At 43.9% G+C, this 21,351-nt stretch overlaps 1 protein-coding gene across 4 annotated transcripts in view; it reads right to left on the bottom strand.

The window, feature by feature from the left end:
* Window positions 1–592: 592 nt before the first annotated feature.
* LOC142785096 (uncharacterized) overlaps window positions 593–21,351 on the bottom strand; it is a 92,891-nt gene continuing 72,132 nt past the window's right edge. For all 4 annotated transcript variants that reach the window (XM_075883506.1, XM_075883509.1, XM_075883508.1 and 1 more), the window contains one exon: window positions 593–18,157. In XM_075883506.1, coding sequence (XP_075739621.1) covers window positions 17,879–18,157 — 279 coding nt within the window. In that variant the 3' untranslated portion in view covers window positions 593–17,878. The remainder of the gene's footprint in view (window positions 18,158–21,351) is intronic.

The following is a 21,351-nucleotide window of genomic DNA, read 5'->3' as shown; positions in this document are numbered from 1 at the left end:
TGTAATATCGCTTACACTGCCAACCATAAATTTGCTGGTGCGTCTTAGTTTATTAGCAGTTTTTTTTTTCTCCACTGTGAGTCAATCCTTCTCCAATGGATAAACCGGCATCTCCTCTGCCCATCTACTCTTTAATGTTCCTTAGCCTCTCACCGAGCCTTATTTTGTTCCACACTTTCCTCACTTCAAAAGCCCCACATCACCCTTCATAGCGTGTCAGAAGTATAACGTGTGTTTGTGACGCTTCATTCATGAGCGTCGGTAGCGTAGGGGTACAATGTTTAGCACCTATCGTCCAGGTCAGAGCAGTCGTGGAGGTCCCAAATCAACAAAACTACTTCTGGTTTCTTTCTGGCGTCACGTTTATGTGCATTTTACCAATTTTACAAATGTCGCATACGTGAATGAAATGATGTCGGTGAATTTTTGGTAGACCCCAACATAAAACAATTTCATGTTGAAAAGGTTTCTGCGTCCTCGTCTATGCAATATGCGGCAGTGCTGTGAAGGTGTTCAAACTACGTAGCGCATCCAAAATATCTGCTGTCAAAAAACTAACATGTGTATAAAAGGAAATGACACGGACATATGGTAGATGCACACCTTCTGACATTTATTTCAGTGCACGTTTGTATATCAAAAATATACAACCAAACAGAACACGCAGGTTCACCGCAAAACTCAAAGCAGCACAATGCGCTTTGCTGTATTTTTTACCTTCTTTCACAAGCATGAGGTACCGAAAAAGTGGTGGCAATGGGGCAAAAAGAATCAGAAAACGCAGGAGTATATCTCGTACATGTACCGTGGCTTATATCGTGTCAGTGTACACGTTATACACAGGACAACAAACTAACTCGTGTGTGCACGCATGTTCCATGCCGACATCTGCATGCGCACACCCACAGAGAAAAACAATGGCAGTGTGTTCTCTCTTCTTAACTTTCTTTCAGACAAAATGATGTGGAGGTCACCTCCAAACAGCCAAGTAGTGCATCGTGTCAATGGTACTCAAATGATGTCTCATGAACGATTTCCAATGTGCATGCAATATACGGTTCCACCGACTAATGCAATGGAGGTTGCTTTCGCTCATAATTACGAGGATTGCACGCTTTTGGTCAACACTGCTTTAGTAACAATAACACTTGGCAACAGTTTAAAAAGTCTGAGAGAGGCCCTGCCCAAACGACCAAAGCGCAGCTGATCGCCTCCACGACTGAACTAAACGTCCTGCTCACACACTGAGCAATCCTCTTCTATTGCAGGGCCACCGATCGTCCAGCTCATGACGTGAGCCAGGTGTGCGCAACCACTGGCATCAGCCCTTGAGAAGGAAATTCCACAGACTTCTTGTTTTCTTTCAGAATACAGTTCCTTCAGAATTTCAGCTGCGAAGAAGGTTCAAATGCGTATCGTGTTTCTGTGGTAGCTGTTTCGTTTGATCAACTGGATAAACCAGCCAAACAATGAAGCCAAGTGTTTTACCAAGCCAAGCAAGGAAGCCAAGTTCAATCTTGCTTCAAAACAACAGTGCACTAGTAGTTCAGTACTTACATCAAAAGGTAATTGTAATCAAAATGTGCATCACTCTATTACATTGACAACTAAACTTCTACTTGTAGTAAAGGCCAGGTAGTACAGTTTGCCAGAATCACTTTCAATAATGATTTAGAGAAACAAAACGTAACAAAAGAAAACTTGCTGTCTAGGTAGTGAGCCAAGGCGCACAAGCAACATACGAGGTCACAAGTGCTCTATTAGGGGGATTCACCCAATGTAACTTTCGGTATCGTTAGCATGACAGAAAATGCCACTCACTGCCCAAGGAGAGGCGTAACAGCACCTGTATAAACCCCAGGTGCAGAACAACTCTTCCCAAAACACCTGCAGGTTGTGGGAAGAGATTAAAAATCTTTCAAGTTGGCGTAAGGTCAGCAAAAATAGTTCTGCACCTATGTAATACATCCCCTGAAAGAGAAAACAAAATGACAAACGTTCTTAGGCAAAAGCCCGTGGTTGTGTAATGGTTGCGTTTATGCAGTATCTCCGAATGTTGTCGTTTCCTTTCCCATTCTTGCAAGTTTCACAAACAATCCGACAGTGGTAACTCAGGACCACTGGCAAGTACAAGCTTTCTCTGGGGACAACAATGGCCAGCAAAAAGCCCAATTGCAAGTCAACCATGGACTGAGCTCCTGCAAGCACAATTTCTCTCGTCATGTCGACTGCTAAAGTTGGCGACATTCAGTATGCTACTGCCACTGCCACGACATACTTTCACCACAAAAGCGGGCTAGAGGTCGCTAAAAGCAAATGTTGTCAAAACAACACAGCATACCTCAATGAAAAGACCAGGTGTGTTTGAACAACTGCAAAGATATAATAAGCAACACAGGTTTCAAGGCCCACAAATAAAGAGGAAAGACAGACAGCAGCACACAAGAGCAACGGACTGGTATAAAATAAAAGCCCCATTATACATACAGTATCGCTGCTTTGTGTTCTACGCACACACAAGTGCACACAAACAATTCACCCAAAAGGCAGCAAACCACCACAGTAAACCTGATGGCACTGAACCACACATTCAGTGCAAGCGCAGGATCATCTTCACGCCTATATCGAGAGCAATGACTTGATCCTGCACGACATTCCGCGCTGACCCAAACAAGCACAATCCACAAAGTGCAGCAGGGTGCCTACTAACTGGCGTGTTCCACAACAAATCGCACGTCACGTATTCGCGCATGACGCTAGGATGAGATTCCTCACCAGGAACCTGATCTGACAGCAAATGTGTGGATGGAGATCCAGAACGTTCACGTTCAGTCTATGACCCACTATCTTGGGGGTGACAGCATGTGCAACCACAATACCCGCCTCAAGAGACAACCTCAGCAACAATGCACATATATGTGCAGTCATGCAGATTGGTGCTCTTGCTTTTATTAAACACTTCTGCCAACGAATGAGGACATGTGAGGAGAACTTTTCATGGGAAATTGGAACTAGAAACATCATGAGAAAAGGTAGACACACTGGCATATGGTTTCGAAATGAAAATGGCAGTGCAATTTCGACAGTCAGAAGCCAGTGAGCTGAAATGAGCACTTTGATGAGAGCAGCTTGAGACTGGTCTCGCTGCAAGTGAGCTAGAATGAGATAGCGTAACACTTGTTCAGTAAAATTATGCAGAACAATCCCTGAAGGATGCTTTGTTAACAGCAGACAGCAGTATGCCTTTCAGGCAAAATGAATATGCGTATACACCAATGCTGTGCTCTTAGCTGATTCTTCAATACAAATAAATCAATAAAAAAAGACAATATGAGTTTTCAAAGAGGAGCATATTCTACACATGGGTAGTGCCATGAATGCGCATGTGCTGCAAGAGTTCAGTGATGATGACTAAAGAGAGGATGTGTACCTGGGCACTGTGCAAGTACTACTATCTTAAAAGCACAGCAAAAACGGAGCCGACATGAAGAAACAGCAAAATTAACTATCCAAAGTACATAGGCACTTTAGCATGGACCATGTAATTTGTTCCACCGTTCCCTCTATTTTTTTCTCTCATTTCACATTTCTGGGTTTTGGAACACACATTAAAGACTCAATTCGTCACAGAGTGCCCAGTCGATTTTGCATGCACAAGAAAGTAATTAAGGCTTGGGCCCCAGCGAACTTTATTCTTTTACACCGAGCGACTTCTATGACACGTGGGCATGTGTTACAGGCAAGTAAAGTGAAGATGTCGGCGACTCTGATAGGGCATTGAGAAAAAACGTAAATTACATGCACACGCTAATCACTGTGACAAATCCTTTACAATTGGTACACAAGCCTACCCCTGTTGAGCCAAAAAGCACCGAGAAATTGGCGAGAAGCAGACATTATGTTACAATCAAAATAAGCACCCGCCAGCTTTACACACAGGAGCTTCTCGATGAAACCAGCCTAAGTTAACAACAAATCACAACGCCATTTAAAAGCACGCTTCATAAACATTTTTTTTTTCACAAGGCAGCAACTTCACCTTCACATTATGTGACATGGATGACAGCACAAACAGTGAACACAAGAAACCTGCCGCTGCGCAATGAAAAAAAAAAGATGCGATGTGATCAAGGCGAGAGGGATGAGTAAAACAATATAATCATAAAAGTAACAAGAAACTAAGCTGCTGCGAGATGATATAAAATAAGGATTGCTTCAGAACATGGCGCTACACAGAGAGTAGAATCATTGCCACTACAGAGATACAACAGCAGATGAAAGGACAGAATGCAGACCTCCTAACTGTGCCACACAGTTTCAACACTTCAAGGCCTCTCCCAATGGCTATCGAGATGAGATGGGTGTAGTAAGCAATGCGGCAACGTGGCCACAAATCTGAAGCGCGAGCACTTCAATAAATACATGAAACAACAAACTTGGACATGTGCTGCCCTTTGAACAAACACTTAAAACTGTAACAGTTCCCGGGAAAGTTTCTGATTGGCCAGCAGTATAGCCCCCATACACTCTACACTAGACAACAAAAACGAGAGAAAAGACCTGCAAATGGTCGCTTTGTGTGGCACAAATAAACAAGTTTTGAGGTAGTCGCAAGATGACACATCCGTACAGAAAAGATGTGCCTCCCGTGAAAAGAAGACACCACGTCCCAAGAGAACACGCAAAAACGGTGGATACACAAAGATGCGAGAAGTTGCAGCTCCGCAAAACGTTGGCTGCTGTTGTAATAGGCTGCACAGAGAATGATTGCGCTGGCCGTGAGCAAGTTTAGCCGCTGGTGTTGGGCAACGAGCAAGTAGGTGCCTCAAACAAATGCAGAAAAGCATGACGACTCTCCTCTAGCTTTCCCGTCCAGCTACGGGAAAACCTTTCTCTGTCATGAGACCGTACACCCATCACTGTTTCCACTCTAGTGGCTTCAAGCAATGGCTTCACACTCGACAGCTAATACACACATTATGGCATGGTTTCTCCGAGAAGTTGTTGGAGGTACAGCAACAGTAAACAATGTGGCAGCTTTCAAAAAATATGCATGCACACCGCCCACCACATGACACTGTTTTGAGGGACTCACTTCAGAATTCAAGTTGCCACTTCAACGACTCTCACCGCACAGTCACGATTGTTCCTGCAGTAAGAAATAAGTATCGCAAAGATTTCATTTCACAAGCTGCTGAACCCACCAACTTTTTCGAAACACAGCAGGGCTGTCGAGAGGGCTAAACTGTGCCAGGCAAAGTTGGAAGTGCAAGGCTTACTTTTAAATAAGCCTGCACCTTTAGTGGCTCATACGGCCACCAGCCAACAATCATGACTTTTTTTTTCTTTTTTTAACGCTGCATGCCCGTTTCCATCCAGATCGGGAACGGCATTTGTGTTTATCAGCAGGATTCAGGGTTCTTGAAAGGAAAGTAGTGAACGCAGTTTTCAAGAAACAAAACAAGAAGTACGCGTGACTACGTACTATTTGGAAACCAGACCCGCACTTATTGGAGCACAGCAACAGATACAGAGCCTATTGATGCAGCAGCCCTCCAGTAAATAACATGGGCACATAAACTAGGGTGATAAACTTATAGCCAACCGGCTCGTCATGCCCGACTTCAACGGATTGATGAATGTCTGCTCAACATCTAGCCAGGATGCTTGTTGATATGCGAAATGAAAAAAAAAAAAACATGCACTGGTCTCAACAATAAGAGCCCAGGGAAGGAAAGCAGCACTGAACGGTCACAACTAGCCTTGCCCGAGTAAAACTGAGCTATCTTCCCAGAGTATCACTCTTGGATGCCCACACAATGCCAACAGGCAACAGTATACCCTTCATCTCCACATAACCAACATTTCACAGTAACAAGTTCTGTCCTGGAGGTCTGCAGATGGTTCATGCTTCACTACTCGTCTTGATAACAAGGTCAAATTTGAAATGATGCTTAATCTGTTTCCCAGCATGCTTGGTATTACGGAACAATTCTTCCCACACCACAGCAAATCTTTTGCTAAAGTTCCATTCCTTCTGCACATACTCTTCACTATTGAGCAGAAGCCTATACACTTGTTCAAATGCACTGCCACAGCTTGCAGGCGACCACTGTCCATCACGAATGAACACTTCCATAGAAACATCACACACTAGCATGCATTATACATCTCCAGCAGGAAAAAAAAGGCTATAAAGATAAAGATAACTTGGAATACATAATGCACTTGTGCCTAAAGTCAATGAGAAAAAAAAAGAAGCCAACATCTCACATGTTGCTTTGAACAATTTGATTGGAAAGTGACTAAAACAGGTCAGCAGCAGAAAACCCCTCAGTGCACAAGGCCGTCCCTTAAGCACCAGAAGCATTCAACATACACCAGCTAAGTTACTCTTCTGTACATGACAGCTGAATCTCATCACAATAAACTGGTGAACATCAATAGCTCTTCGGAGAGAAACAACCGTACATATGACATTACACAATACCAGCCTGCCTGACACGGCAATAACCAGTCCCATATCCACCACCGTGCCACTGCATGCAAGGGCCTGAAACACTAGGCACTGCATTCTCACTCCACACCACCCTAACTTCCCACGTCAACACCAGTGCCATCGCACTTTGGTAACTGACCCTGCAGCCACCTCTTACTCGCCCTCACCACGCAATACCTCAGCATTAACAAACCATCAATGCACTCCGAGAGCAAACCGTGCGAAGCAATCAAAAATCCAGGTGAGAATAGTACACCCACACGTATTTATACAGCCAGCTAGATTCCACCATTCTTAAGCGCATCACAATTACAATACTACTATACAGTGTCTCAACTGCAGCTCAAACAATATCCGGCAGGTGATTCGTACGCAATAAGGTCATGTGTGTGGACGTCCAAACAACGATTGAGCTGTGCTTCACAACTACACACTTACGCTCACTTACACTAGTGCCCAGAAAGATTCCGATGAAGAAAAAGCGATGGCAGTCTCCTCGGACACCTGACCAAGTGAAAAACATTGACACGCAGCACACTTCTTTATCGATTGCCGAAAAAAATTGCCCACCATGAATTCTCGCTTCCTTTCTTGAACCACATGCTGCGTGGATGACCCGTGGAATTTCAGACTACACTGGACATATACAGGACGTTTAAACAGCCTTAAATAGTACCTTAACAGCTTCAACATGGAACAACAGCCGGTGTGGTTTAATCTGGTCACTGAATTCGAGTTCTTGGACAACAATGTTCTCTTTCACATCCTGTGTTGGTGAAAACCATCCCCAAAGGACGTCAGAGGCGTATTGGCTGACATGTTCTTGAAAAGTTGAAGTACTAACAACATGTACGCAACCATGTCTTTCAGACCAGTAATGGTATATGGATTCTCGACAGTCCCCCACACCACTTCGTTCAGAAATGCCATCTTTTAACCTGCAGAGTAGCCGTCATCACAGAGCACGCTGCCCGGTAACCTTTCATGCTTCTTTGAGATTTCTGTCCTTGATCTCAACAATTGTCCCAAAAAAACATGTCTTAGGGGAATTCATCTACCACATGTTTTACATGGTAGCAACTAAGAAACACATGGTTTTATGACGCTTATTTAAGAAAAAAAATAGGGAAATCCATGTGCATGCTACAATAAACATGCCTATAACATAAAAGAAACGCCACTTTCGCTACACATGTGATGCTTTGTTTCTGTCCAGAGTGCTAGCTTCAATAAAGAAACAGGCAAATGCCTCGTCCTATGGCACACGCCTGTACTACCATGCACGCAAAACGGCAAGTGAGGCAATGAACACACCAGCTAAACCCAGATACTGTAGCCATCTATCCCTGGCGGAATATCACAGGCACGACACAAACAAAGAAGTGTGTATATATACCTATTTATGAACATATTTTTTATATTTACACATATCTAAACACCTTCGAAAAGCAAGTCGTACTAACGATAAGCACTACTGAATTCAAGAATCAGCCAAAAATAGTATGCTATGTGTGCTCTTTCAGCACACTGTCTAAGCTACTGTAGTGGGCACAGAACACTGAGCCATCGGACAAGTCCAGGGCATTACGCATGCCAAGCCAAAGCATACATTGAAAAGAAGAATAGACCAAGACCTAACCTTTATTTTTTCCATCTTTTTCTTTCTGCTTACCACACTTTTTAATGTGTAGCGTACACATGATAATAATCCCAAATTAATGCAAATATGCAGAATTGTTTTTGGAAGTCATACTGATGTAAGGTCAATTATCATTGGGCTAGAAAACTCGTACTTTGCAATTATTCAAACTCGTGGTCAAACGGTGAACTACGAGCATGAAAAACAGCCCTGACACTGGACTGCCGCACGTTCACTTGGAAACACCATCTTTCAACTGGCAATAATAGCAAGCCCCATCAAGCCCCATCCTACTATCAGTAACGAATCATATGCCATCTCGGCAAACTATGATGTCGGGGAAGTGGGAATAACACATGGAGCACAGAACCGCCGACAATAAGCCATAAACGATGCGCGCAAATTAAAAACTACCAAAAAGATTCCAAACAACGCAGTGCCACAATTGAGACATTTAGGTTGCGAATGTGAGCATTGACAGTGTACCCTATAATGATGTACAGCTATTGATGGCATCATTGATACTGTAGGCAGTCATTTATTAAAATATTGGCTGTAGCAGCGACAGTTCTCTATCGACAGCTCTACCGAGAAAACATCATCGATGAAGTGAAATCATGCAACATACCACCACGTCCACACTGAAATATCAAGCTAACAAAGCTACCTGTTCCCAAATGTGCGTACCAGAGTGTTCCTTATGTACTGTCACACTTCTGGTAACATCACTAGCCAAGAATATGTGCAATGCCAACACCCCATTAGCACCATAATATAAAGTTTTTCGTTTGTTTTTTAAGCTACCAATAATTTCACAGCAGATTGTCCTTGTACTATAAAAAGTGTTGCCGACGTCACTGCTAATGGCAGGTCTTGTCGCACTGCAAGTCATTTCATTAAAGAAGAAGCTGTTGACACGAATGTCGACCAATTCACGCAGAGTTTTACATCACTGGTGCTCTCTTGTGTGGGTGTTCACAACCTCTTCAAAGTAGCGCTAAAGGTGTGGGCAGGAGACCCATCAGTGCCAAGAAATGTCAAAACAAATCAACAAGGTGCAAAGCAAAATGTGCGCAGATTCACACATCATCCACAATTGAGACTACATAAGAGCAATGTTGCACCCGATCACTATACCATTTTACTCTTGTCCTTTCAGATTACTTAGAACTAAAATGTCACTTTCAAAAAAAAAAAATCTAAAAGCTAGAATTATGCAAAAGTGGAGCTGAGCATGAACTTAGGTAGCAGGGTAAAAAATAATAAATCCTCCCTAAAAAAAGGGCTTCACTGTAGAAGCCTTATTCTAACGTGTGCGAAAATTCAATGAACACAACATTTCTGAGATCCGCTCACAAAAGTAAAAGCACCCTCAGACATGCCCTTCGACAAGCTCTGAACACTTTTCATAACAGACTTCCGTAGGACAGTTATCGTGCCTCAATGACCAACAACGGCGCGGCGCAATCATCTAGCTTCCAGCGCCAGCTTCACAGTATGGGCCAACGTGCGCCGTAATACATATTAATCAGGTACAGATTTATCCCTTAAACTGAGATAAAATAATATGGCTTTCAATGTTCAAGTTTAAGCAGACAAAATGAAACAACTTGCACATACATGTTTTCAGAGGTAACCAGGCTGCTGCTAGCATTCCCCCTTTTGCGGCCACCATCACCACCGACTAACCAGCACAATACTGATAGGCACGTCTCTTTAATGATAATTTCCTTTTCTGCAGCTCCAGTGTAAACTGTTAGTGCTTTAATTGTTGTCGTTCGACAGTGTAGGTTAAAATTGAACACAAGAGCTCCTCATAGTAAATCTCATCACTGCAACACTGCAAAAACAATGAGAAGAGTCGAAACCATTCGCTAAATGTTTTTCTTTCCGATTGCCTAGATTACTAGGCTTGCAGGCAGGCTTGCCATAGATTTCGACTGCATAAGAGCTACCTGTTGCTCTTTCATCAAAGTAATAATGAAATTTTTTTTGTAGCTGTTCCAAGCAGGCTTGGCTCTGCATCTCTCAAAACAAGACTGTCGTAACAAAATCCCCACTAATGCGTGTGCCCCAAATGTTATTATCAGCAGTAGCAGCAGCCTAATTATGTACATCACATGAATAATCAAGCAAAAGACACATCTGTCTTAAGTTATTCATACCATCAGCAAATTCAGGTTAATCTAGTAATACTAGACTTATATCGATGCTCACTGCAGTACGCAAACTTGTAGATGCCGCAGCGAAAAATGTGCAAATCACAAAACCAGTGGTAACACTAGAATCTGCTCCAGCATCGGCAAAAAAAAGAATTGGGAGCGTAATAACGCGACTTCTGAGAGTGCTTGCGCCAGGAGCAGCGAATGAGCTGATAACGAGAAAAAAGCAACTAGGCATGGTTATACCATTCCGCACTATGGCACCGCGCAATGACAGATGACTGCCACACACCAGAGGGGGAAGAAAGCGTGAAATGAGATGAAAAGTGTTTTGTACTTCAAACAACGGCTTTGTGGCCACGTGGCTTACAACGCAGTTAATAATACTACAACAATGATGGCCCATCCAGGGCGCCTCGTGCTAGGTGCCTTTTTCGCAGCATCTCTTTGCCTCAGTTCGATTGTTTTTGTTTGTATGTTTGTGAGGAAAATATTCACACCTGTGATAAACGGTACCCTCGCAAATTAATCGAATTAAAAGGGCAGCTGCAGTGGCTGCAATTTCACAAAAATAAATAGCGAAACTATCAGATGGAAACAGACCACCCACCTAGGCCTGCACACAATTTATTGGTAGTGGTAGGTGCAGACATAACCTCCAGAGACTTCGGTCTAACAGCACACTCATTTTACTCAACGACCTCACAGTTCAACAACGTTGAGGTCAATAAGAGATGTTCTTTAGAGCTGACACATGTCACCCTTAGAGCAGCAAGTAAAGACAAAATTTTGCAGATAAAATGAATTTTTCGTGATGCACCCCACTCGAAATCGATGTGATGCAGGAGCAGGGCAACTCTGCTTTCACTTTCTTTTTTTTTTGCAAGTATAAACAAGTTATATTAAGGCCTTTCCATCGAGTGATTTCATTTTATGCAAGCATCGGGGCTCCCAAATCCCAATATCCGCTCAATGTTTCCATACGCCCACAACAGCTCCTGGTCTGCACTGGTGCGTTGCAAACGGTCCTCACTGAGCAGAAAACTCGCACAGACTGTGTTGTACAGCGACAGTTACGGCGCGTGGCATGCCTTTTATTGCGTCTTGCAAGTCAACTTAGCCTCGACATCGCGAAAATCAATCGAAAGAATTATTGGGTATGGCAATTCAGATATGCTCATAGCAAATATCTAAAGGGGCTCTGAACCACCTTTTTTTTTTTCAATTAAAGAAGACTTTGGAATGCGCAGAGTACCTTACAGAAATGTACACTGCAAAATAATTATCTCTATGAACATAGCTCAAGTAAACATACTTGAAAAGTTATACTGCTTTTTCCCTCCCACACTCAACTTATGCAATACTTCAGTTTGGTCATTCTTCGGCAATGTCAAAACTCTTATTTGCAGCAGTTCGTTATAGTGATGTAAACATAGCAAGAAAACCACTTGTCGCGCCAACTCATACAATGTATCAAGCTTAATGAAGGTGGAAATGTTTTTCCAATTTAAAAAGACTATTCATTCTGTCTATCTACACAGAGGTTTTAACAAGGCTTTGCAAATATTCGAATGCTTCAAATATCACAGTATTCGAGTACTCAAAATAAACAAACTATTCTGCATGTAACTTCTGTAAAGGTGGTTTCACTGCAGTGAAGGGATGCTAAGCCGTGAAAGCACCTACTCAAGACAAATCCGCACTGTAGCGAAGCTCCACTCAAAGGTTAATTGAGCATGTTACCCTTTCATAGATTCATAACATCTTTAGTTTAAAAGCTTCTTATTCGCTTCAACATCTAGAAACGTTGCCCTCTCACGTGTGACGTCGGAGCGGGTACTTCGCTCTCAACCCCACCAGACCGTGCTGCAGTAGCCGCGGCTTCTGTTGCAGATTGTCTGCTTCAGGCAGAAACACTGTCAAACTAACAGCCCCATGAGAGACAACAGCTGCAACGGATGTTTTCGAGAGCAATAATGAACTTTTTCAAGTTTCAGCCCAATTGACAGGGTTAAGAAATCTCTCGAATAGCCGAACATCAGGCCGATACCATCGACCACATTGCTGGTAAAAAAGTGAAACTATGTGCGAGTGTTCTCGCTCGTAATTTGCAGTTTCTGCCGTACAACACCAATTATTTCAGGTAAGGAGTTTTCTTTTTTTTTTTCCAAATTGAGCCAAATCCCGAAACCGAAACTTGGCTACATTTGGCTGCAACGAGAACTACTTGCAAATGACTTCCACTTATGACACTGTTCAAAACAAAATGGGCCAAATGTACACAGAAACAGGTACTCAAAGGAGCTATTGCGAATAAAAAATGAGCCAAATGTGAGGCATGTTTCTATTAAACTGAGCCAAATCCACTCAACCAATGAGAGAACTTCCTGCACACCCCGTGACCAAACAGCCAAAATGGCTGGCACTACTACACTTCTTGCCTGAACATGTGGCTTTGTTTTGGTGTTTCTTATTCAAGTTTTCTCGTTTGAAATGGAAGAAGATGGTAACGAAGAAATTGGTGACCGGTCTGTTCCCAGGCGAGGAAGTGGTCCTAGACTACGTAATGTACCACAGCCCAAGTGTGAGCACAAGAAAAAAATGTTGAAGTGCTCTCTTATTTCGACAACTTCCGTAAGAAGTTTCAAGGACAAATTCCTGGGACTTCTGAAACAACAGCGTGGTGCTTTTATTTTAATGTTTTGCTCCTCGGAACCTGCGAAGCGCCGGAGAACATCGGATACACGCTTCCCCGTAGGCTCTCAGCGACATACAAGGTACGCCTCGACGCGGAAAAGTAATTCCAGTGTATCACGATATGTTTTGTGCTGTGCTAGGAATTAGCCACAGTACCGTCACAAGATTGTTGAAGCACAAGCATAAAAAAGGTCAAATCAAGCCTGAAAATCGAGGCGGCGACCACAAAGTAAGAAAGTATGGTCACAAGCGCGCAGCCGTAGCTTCATTTATAAAGCACCTTCGCGCTAGAGAGGCGCATTACTCTCAACAGAAGACGAAAAAGCTTTAACTTCCATCCGAGCTAGAAAGCATTAAGAATGTTTGGAGCATGTACAATGCTCAAGCTCTAAATAATGCGCAAGTACGGCTTTTTTCATGGCATTTTTCGGAAAGTTCAACCTTTCTTTTGGAACGCCACAGACAGACGTGTGTTCAGTATGCCTGAGAAATGCACACTACCTGAAAATGGTCTCTGACCCTGTACAGAAGCAAAAAGCAATCGCGGAGCAACGTGTGCACGAATTGAAATACAAGGCGTTCTACGCTCTCTTGAAGGAAAGATGAACAAACCTGATGACCCTTTCCTTTGATTGCCAGCGAAACCCAAGCGATGCCTCAAATTCCTGGCCAGCAGCTATACTACAGCCGGCAACTTTACCAATACCACTTCTGCATGGTACAAAATCAAGAAGATAAGTCAGTGCCCAAGCATGGTGTTCACTGTTATACTTGCAGTGAGGACGAGAGTGCCAAAGGAAGCAATGAGGTGGCCAGCGCTCTGCACAGCTCACTTCGAAGCCTCAGCTACAAGAGAGTCCAAGAAGTTCATTTGGCAGCCGACAGCTGTGCTGGCCAGAACAAAAATTCCACCACGTTAGAGATGCTTCTCTGGTGGCTAAAAAATGAAGCTCCTGCTCAGGTGTTGAAAACCACTCTAGTATTCTCTGTCACTGGTCACAGCTTCTTGCCGCCTGACCGAGTCTTCGGTAGGATTGAGAAAGACACAAGGAAGCATGAAGAAATACTGAACCCAGATGCCTACAAAAATATTTTTGCAGAACATGGCACAGTTTTGAAGCTTGGAAAGCACTGGAATGTCTACGACTGGAATGCCTATGCGATGCCCACATTGAGCCTGCCCTTTAAGATTAGCATGGTTAAAGTTTTTTATATGCAGCTTAACGCCAACAGACAAAGCCCAGAAGTTCGAGCAGAGCCACATTATAGGTTCTCTGTGTCTAATTTTGTTCGAGTGCTGCAAAAAGAAAAGGATTTGTCAGGTGCCCCAGAGAGGTGTGGTTTGCAACTGGCCAACTTGAACCCCCTCAAGGTAAAAGACGTTATGGGTCTCCTCGTTAAACATTTCGCAGAGTGGTGGCAGCAGCATGAAGAGCTCAAGTATTTTTCCAATGTTTTCAGCAGATTCCAAGACCAAGAAAGGGGAGTCGACAAACAGGAAGAGTGCGCGTGTTGCCAAGAAGACACTCCTGTTGACATCTAGACCTGGTCTCTGCACCCAGTGGCCTCTCTTCTAGCACAACAAAAGATTGCAGCTAGAAAATTAGAATTTTGTTTTTTCTGTGTTGCAGAGACTTGCATCAATAAAAGTTTTTTTTTTTTTTTTTTTTCAAAATGGGCCAAATACTATGCGACGAATCTATTTGTGCCAGATCCAAACTTCAACGATTCATATCTGGCAAAATAATCACGTCACCTTTTATTTCAATGTTCCCATAAAATCTTTTGGCGACATGCGTACCATGACAAAAACATTTATTCAGCAGGTGCCACTGTTCTATCAGTACAGTTTTACTTAAAGTGGACTTGGCTCTTTTAGAAAAAGAACTCCTCAGGTGCTTCTTTCGGTATTCCAGTTAACGTGCCTTTCTCCAGGATATACAAGTATGTAGATATAGCTTGCGAAATGCTGTGCTGTCTCATTGAGGGTGCGGCAGTGTACGCCGCAGGCCACATTGTTAAATCCCAAGTAGGTTGTCACCGTAGATCGCAACACCATCACAGCTCTGGTCCTGCAAACAAGTAGACTTGCGAACTTGCCACATAACGTCTCCATAGCAAGCGAGTTCGTGATGAATAATGATCACTCAATTTCTCTGGAACAAACGAATATATTTTTTCTCTGCGGTAAATGCAGTGCAATGGTGAAGTACTGCTCTGTGCCTCGCCTGTGGAAAGTGGGTTAGCTTTCACAACTATGCTAATGAGAAGGGCAGGCGTGCCCTTCTCCTTAGGGTGTTTTTTTCTGCAGTGCATCGCTAGTGCCAGTGAAAATGAGGAAATTTGTTATAATTGCTGATTCATTCTGGCATTCACAAACAACACGAGATAATTACTGTAGGGCAGCTGTTTAAATTGCTGCAATGGCAGTCAATCGATCATTCACAGGATTTGCTAGAAATGCAAAGTAGCGTAAAATTACCAAATTTTGGATATTCATGCACAGAGTGCCGTCATGGTCACCGGCAGGGTTTCGCCTTGAAGGTGCAAGCTCGTGTTGTTTTGCAGAAATGAAGGGGGGGGGGGGAGGCAGCTTGAGGGGCAGGTGCTTGTATGGCTGGGGGAGTGGGCAAGTACCGCCTTGCTGCACCCCTTCGCCGACGAAAAATGACTACAGTTTGTCCCAGTTATGTTGGTTCAGTGAGAAATTTATTCTGACGTATTTCCTTTTAATACCGCACAAGGACATCGCTTCGGGATCAGAATATAACAAACACTCATCGCTAATTATATATCTCGCACACAGGACTGCAGAGATTAACATGGCAAACGTGGGCTAATCGAGTTTCTGTTGATGCAAAAGACATAACGAAAAGCTTAAGGAGCTCCAATTTTTAAGAAATGTCTGCACATCCTGAGATGAAAACCTTTATACAATGTGCACTAAACAACTGCAGCAGATTTCGCTTATGAATTCATAATAAGTGGTGCATAGGCATGCGGTTGTCTTCCTAATTTAACTATGTATGTACATACAGCCACCAAATTAAGCCATAATCGCAGATATCCTGCGCAGTTCAGATGCAGTGAGATGATTCGGAGGCCCCGTCCTTGGTTCTCTGTCTAGGAGCCTTGGCGCAGTTTTCAGGATGGCATCGAACTTGGTGTAAGTCATTTATGCTTATAGCCTGCATACATGTACCGGCTGAAGTACTGGTGAGGCACTCAAACACAATTACAAGCTTACTGAAAAGTGGCCCATATGGCAGGTGTAGGAAGTCACTGTCAGCAAAGGGCTTGCTGCACACAGTCGATGAAGGCGTGGAGTGCCTTCCCATCGAGCTTGACTATCTACTTCTTCTTCAGTTTCAAGTCCTTAGGACAGTTCTGAAAGCCAACGCCCTTTTCACGGGCACATGAAGTACAAGGAGGCACACAGCAGTACTTTACCATTGCACAGCACTCGCCGTGGAGACAAGTAGCCACAGTTCTAAGAAACGAAGAGCTTTACTTCCAAAATGAATGTCAAAAGTGAAGACCCACAGTTCTTTGAACAGCGTCAGTAGCCACCACACACAAGACAACCACTGAACTGCTTCGGCGTTAAGTTTTACCACAACGGTGGTTTCCACATGACGCTGGGCCTACATAGCAGACAACAGCACGAATTCCCGCTATGACGTCATGCAGGCACGGTTCGAAGCGCCGACATCAGTCACACACCAGGCGAATACCGGATTGTGTGTACGAAGTATTGTAAATTTTAAAACCTAAAGTATTTTATAAGTTATCACTAGCACTTTAACCGAAGCTACTATTCAAAGTTATTTCCACATCCTTTTAACGAAGAAGAATAGCATTTCCACAGGCCTTGTTTCAATTTTTAATAAGTACTGTGCAGGTTAGCTGAGTCCCGACTTATTTGCCCATTTTTCTTCATAATAGGTGATATACAATATTCAAAGAATAACAACTGTACTTCGGAAACAGCGAAAGAGTTAACAAGTGAATTGTATATTACGTGCTGTATCAGTCATATTTCACAATAACAGGTCTTTAGAAGGCTTGCTTTACAGTATCTGAAGTCATTTGTAAGTGATAGTCTCTCGAGCGAATTCCAGCAGCACACCTTGTAGTGCCTCACAAGTGTTGCTGGTACATTCAGGAAAAACAAATGTGATATGGGTAAAATACTTGCAAGACGTGACTACTGCCACTGTACAAGAGAGTCTGTTCCACTGAGGTCTCTTCCGGCAAGAGAATATGGTATGTGCAAACACAGGGCACGCTTGTGCCACTCTATCCAACACTAACCTGCAGCACTGAAACCGTGCTGAGGAAGAATGCAGCTCCACGGTGGTGGCAGCTTGCACACACACATACAAGAGCGATTTCCTAGTAAACCCAAACCTTTCGCCTGAGGGTGCTCCGAGGTCTCTGCCCATTCCGAAAGGTTCTCGAGCAGAAGGGGGCACGGCAACAGTCGACTGCCACATGCGCAAGGTCCGCCGTTCTCCGCACCAAGATGTTTTAGCAAGTCTGTAGGCAGTAATCACAGATGACACGGCAAGGTCTCTGCCAATTTTACCAGCGTGCCTTCGTCCGTGGGCGTGACGACCACAAGAAAGGCGACACTATGACAAACGGCAATAACGCCACGAGCAGTCCTGCTGCTGCCCTATAGTGTGTGTGTGTGTCTGTGTGTATATATATATATCTCTCCTTCTAGGAGGCCAGCAATGATTGGGAGGTAGGCGCGGTGGTGTGTATAGCGTGACATCATCACAGTGAGCCCCCTAACGGTCACCTGCTGAATGGAGTCCTTGCCCACAGGCGTGAAGGAGCGTCGTGGAGCTTGGGTAGCACGAACAACGCATCCCTTCAGGCAGGGTGATGCCATGCGTAGGGGGCGGTACCACAGGGCATAGGCACCTGCATGGTGTGGTAATGCTCGTGGTGGTGGTGATGGTGGTGCAGGTGCTGATGCTGGAGGTGCGGCGGCGGCTGGTGCTGATGTGGCTGGTGATGCTGCTGCTGGTGATGGTGCTGGTGATGGTGCTGGCTCTTAGCGCCGACATCCCCGGGAGACAGGGATGGTGAGTAGCCCAACGAGGCATATGTGGGGGCCTCGCCATGCTCATTCTTCACAATGTCTGGAATCTGTGGAGAATGGGTGAAAGAAAACAGTCACAATTAAAAAGAAGAAATAAAGAAAATGGGCAATAAGAATTCTTTGCAATTAATGAAACACACAAGAGTGATATTAAAAAGCACTAAAGAATTCTTTGCAATTAATGAAACACACAAGAGTGATATTAAAAAGCACTAAAGGTGGAATTAGTCTGGCTTATTCTGCCCCCTAACCCCCCATTTCTTTTATATATCTACCACCTCTATTGCAACAAGTCCTACAAGATGCAGCGACCTCGGCAATTTTCAATACAAATGAAAAGCACCCACTGCATAACAGTACACTGCCCAAAAGGTATCATCACGGACAAAGAAAAGAAAGCCGACCACAGTTCTTTGAATCGGGCAAGTCATCGGTAGCAAACAAAGCAAAAAGTTTTCGTTGTCACTCGCACATCCTCAAGTTTTCACATCTAATACTACAATAGCGCAACAACAGGATCCAACACCCTAACAGACCATATGATGAGATTTTGGCACAAACAAAAAAAATTGCACAATGTGTGATGAACACAAGCAGAAGGCAATTTCTGCAAATGATAAATTGCAGTTTTTTAAGTGCCTCACGAAATTGTGAGATGATAAGCAGAAACCTAATGAAGTAGACTCATCACAGTCATATGTGCATATGTGATGATTTTTCAAAATTCACAACATACAGCTACCTTCAAATGCCTTTTGCTAACACTAATCCTAAGACTATCCAGGTTTTCGTGTAAGCTACGTATAATTCTCAGTTTAAAAACAGTTTTGTGGCTTCTGACATGTTTTTTATATGATAATTACTTCAGAAACAAAACAGCTTACATATATATATAATCAAGAAATAAAGGAGCACACTTACTGAAATTGGATTATTTTTACTCTACGTTTTGGCCGCGCCACGGCCGCAACGTAGAGTAAAAATAATCAATTTTAGTAAGTGTGCTCCTTTATTTCTTGATTATATGTGCACCAGACCCACAGAACTTTTTTTTTTAATATACCGTATTTACTCGCATAATAGGCGCACTTTTTTTTCAGAAAATCCGGCTCGAAGTTAGGGGTGCGCCAATTACGCGGGGTAAAATTTTCGAAAATTTTTTCAACTCGGTTCTCGCGCTTTAAATCTGCACACTTGTCAAGTAAATGGCGACTTTATCGTTTACCAATTAATTCAGCATAAAACAAACATACCTACGTACCTTTTAATGAACAAGCGAGAGCCGTCAACTGCACACACACACGTAAAATTTCTTTACACAAAAGTCGTAGCTGTTCCTCCTTTTCCCTATTCGGAGTCCGAGTCGGAGATCACACATTCATCCTCGCCGAGCGGGGATTCGTTTTCGGTGTCCGAATCATCCGCACCCCACAACATGTCATCTTCACTCGCATCCAGTGCGTTCGAGATACCCGTCTTCTTGAAGCTTTTCCTGACGACTTCGTCGGAGATCGCCTGCCACGCTTCCACGATCCAAGCGCACAGCATTTCCACAGGCGGCCTCTTAATCTTACCACCTGTAGTCAGCTGATGTTGTCCTCCAGCCATCCAGGTGGTGTACAGCCTTCGAACATTGTCCTTGAAAGGTTTATTCAAGGACACGTCCAAAGGCTGCAGTATCGATGTGAGGCCGCCCGGAATCACTGCCAGATCTGTGCGCAGCTCCTTTAGCTCATCTCGTACGCGGTCTACTAGGTGCCCACGAAAACTGTCCAGGACAAGCATGGACGGCAACAACAAACCACCCGGCCGCCGACCCCAGACTGTTTTCACCCAATCCACCATGAGTTCCGCGCTCATCCAGCCTTTTTCCTGGACTCTGACGTAGATGCCTTTGGGAGCCTGGGATTTTGCCTTTGGGAGCATCTTACGTTTAAAAATAACGTAAGGCGGTAGCTTACGCCCATCCGCTGTCACCGCCAGCATTACGGTGCATCGTTGTTTATCAGCGCCAGACGTTCTGACGATGACGCTCCGTGCACCTTTCTCCTCCACTGTCGTGTTCCACGGCATATCAAAGCAAAGGGGGGTCTGATCAGCGTTGCCGATCTGGGACAAAATGAAGTCCATCCGGAGCTGGCTTTGAACTCTTTTGCTTCGATGCCCTGCGCTCGGGCTATTCTGCGCGCCTCAGTCTGCACAATATCCAACGACACAGCACAGCCGTCTTGTCGTAGCTCCCGTATATGCCGGACCAGTTGCTCTTCGATGTTCGGATACCTGCCGGTCTTGGCACCGCGGAAAGCCCGTCGTGTCTTCTTCGTCGCCTTAAGTTTTTCTACTTGGTCCCTCCAGTACCGAATACTGGTTTCTTCAACGCCGAAATGCCTGCTTGCAGCCCGGTTGCCGTGCTCCAGCGCGGACTGCACTGCCTTCAGTTTAAACCCAGCCGTGTAGCTCGCGTACTTCCCCATGGTGGAACCAAAGTTCAATACACGACCACAACATACGCACACCGCTTGCAAAATGGCGTTTCTTTTTCTCTGATGGTGGTGATGGCGATCGAGCCCCCGGCGTTGTACACGTGACCTCCAAAAAGCGCGGCGATTTGGGGGGTATCAGTAATTGATGGAACAGCCGTTTTTTTTTTTTTCGCTCATGGACGCTTTTTTTTTTTTTCAAGTTTTATTTCGACAAACACGTTGGTTAGGACGTTGCACTTCGAATTTTTTTTTATTTGCTCGTCAATTTGCCTTCTTTTTTTTCTTCAGGGTATGGGGACCGCGTTCCAACTGTACCGCTGGGGGGTAGAATCGTTTCTGATCACGGCCAAGTTAGGGGTGCGCCTATTATGCGCGGAATTGAAAAAATCGAATTTTCCGCGACCAAACTAGGGGTGCGCCTATTATGCGAGTGTGCCTATTATGCGAGTGTGCTGATTATGCGAGTAAATACGGTATATATATAAATATGAAAGTATATGCGCTTTCACATAACAACTGTTTATTGTGCCGATGTTTCGACGGGAACCCCGTCTTTTTCAAGGCATAGTAGTATGCCTTGAAAAAGATGGGGTTCCCGTCGAAACGGCACAATAAACGGTTGTTATGTGAAAGTGCATCTACTTTCATATTTATAACCTTGCGGCAACCGAAGTTATTCTTCTGCATATATATATATATATATATATATATATATATATATATATATATATTGCATTCTCGCTTCTTCCTCATTTGCT

Source organism: Rhipicephalus microplus, unplaced genomic scaffold, assembly GCF_043290135.1.
Source record: "Rhipicephalus microplus isolate Deutch F79 unplaced genomic scaffold, USDA_Rmic scaffold_18, whole genome shotgun sequence".
NCBI classification, from domain to species: domain Eukaryota; kingdom Metazoa; phylum Arthropoda; class Arachnida; order Ixodida; family Ixodidae; genus Rhipicephalus; species Rhipicephalus microplus.
The sequence above is the reverse complement of the archived record's forward strand: the minus strand, read 5'-3'. Positions and strand labels throughout refer to the sequence as shown.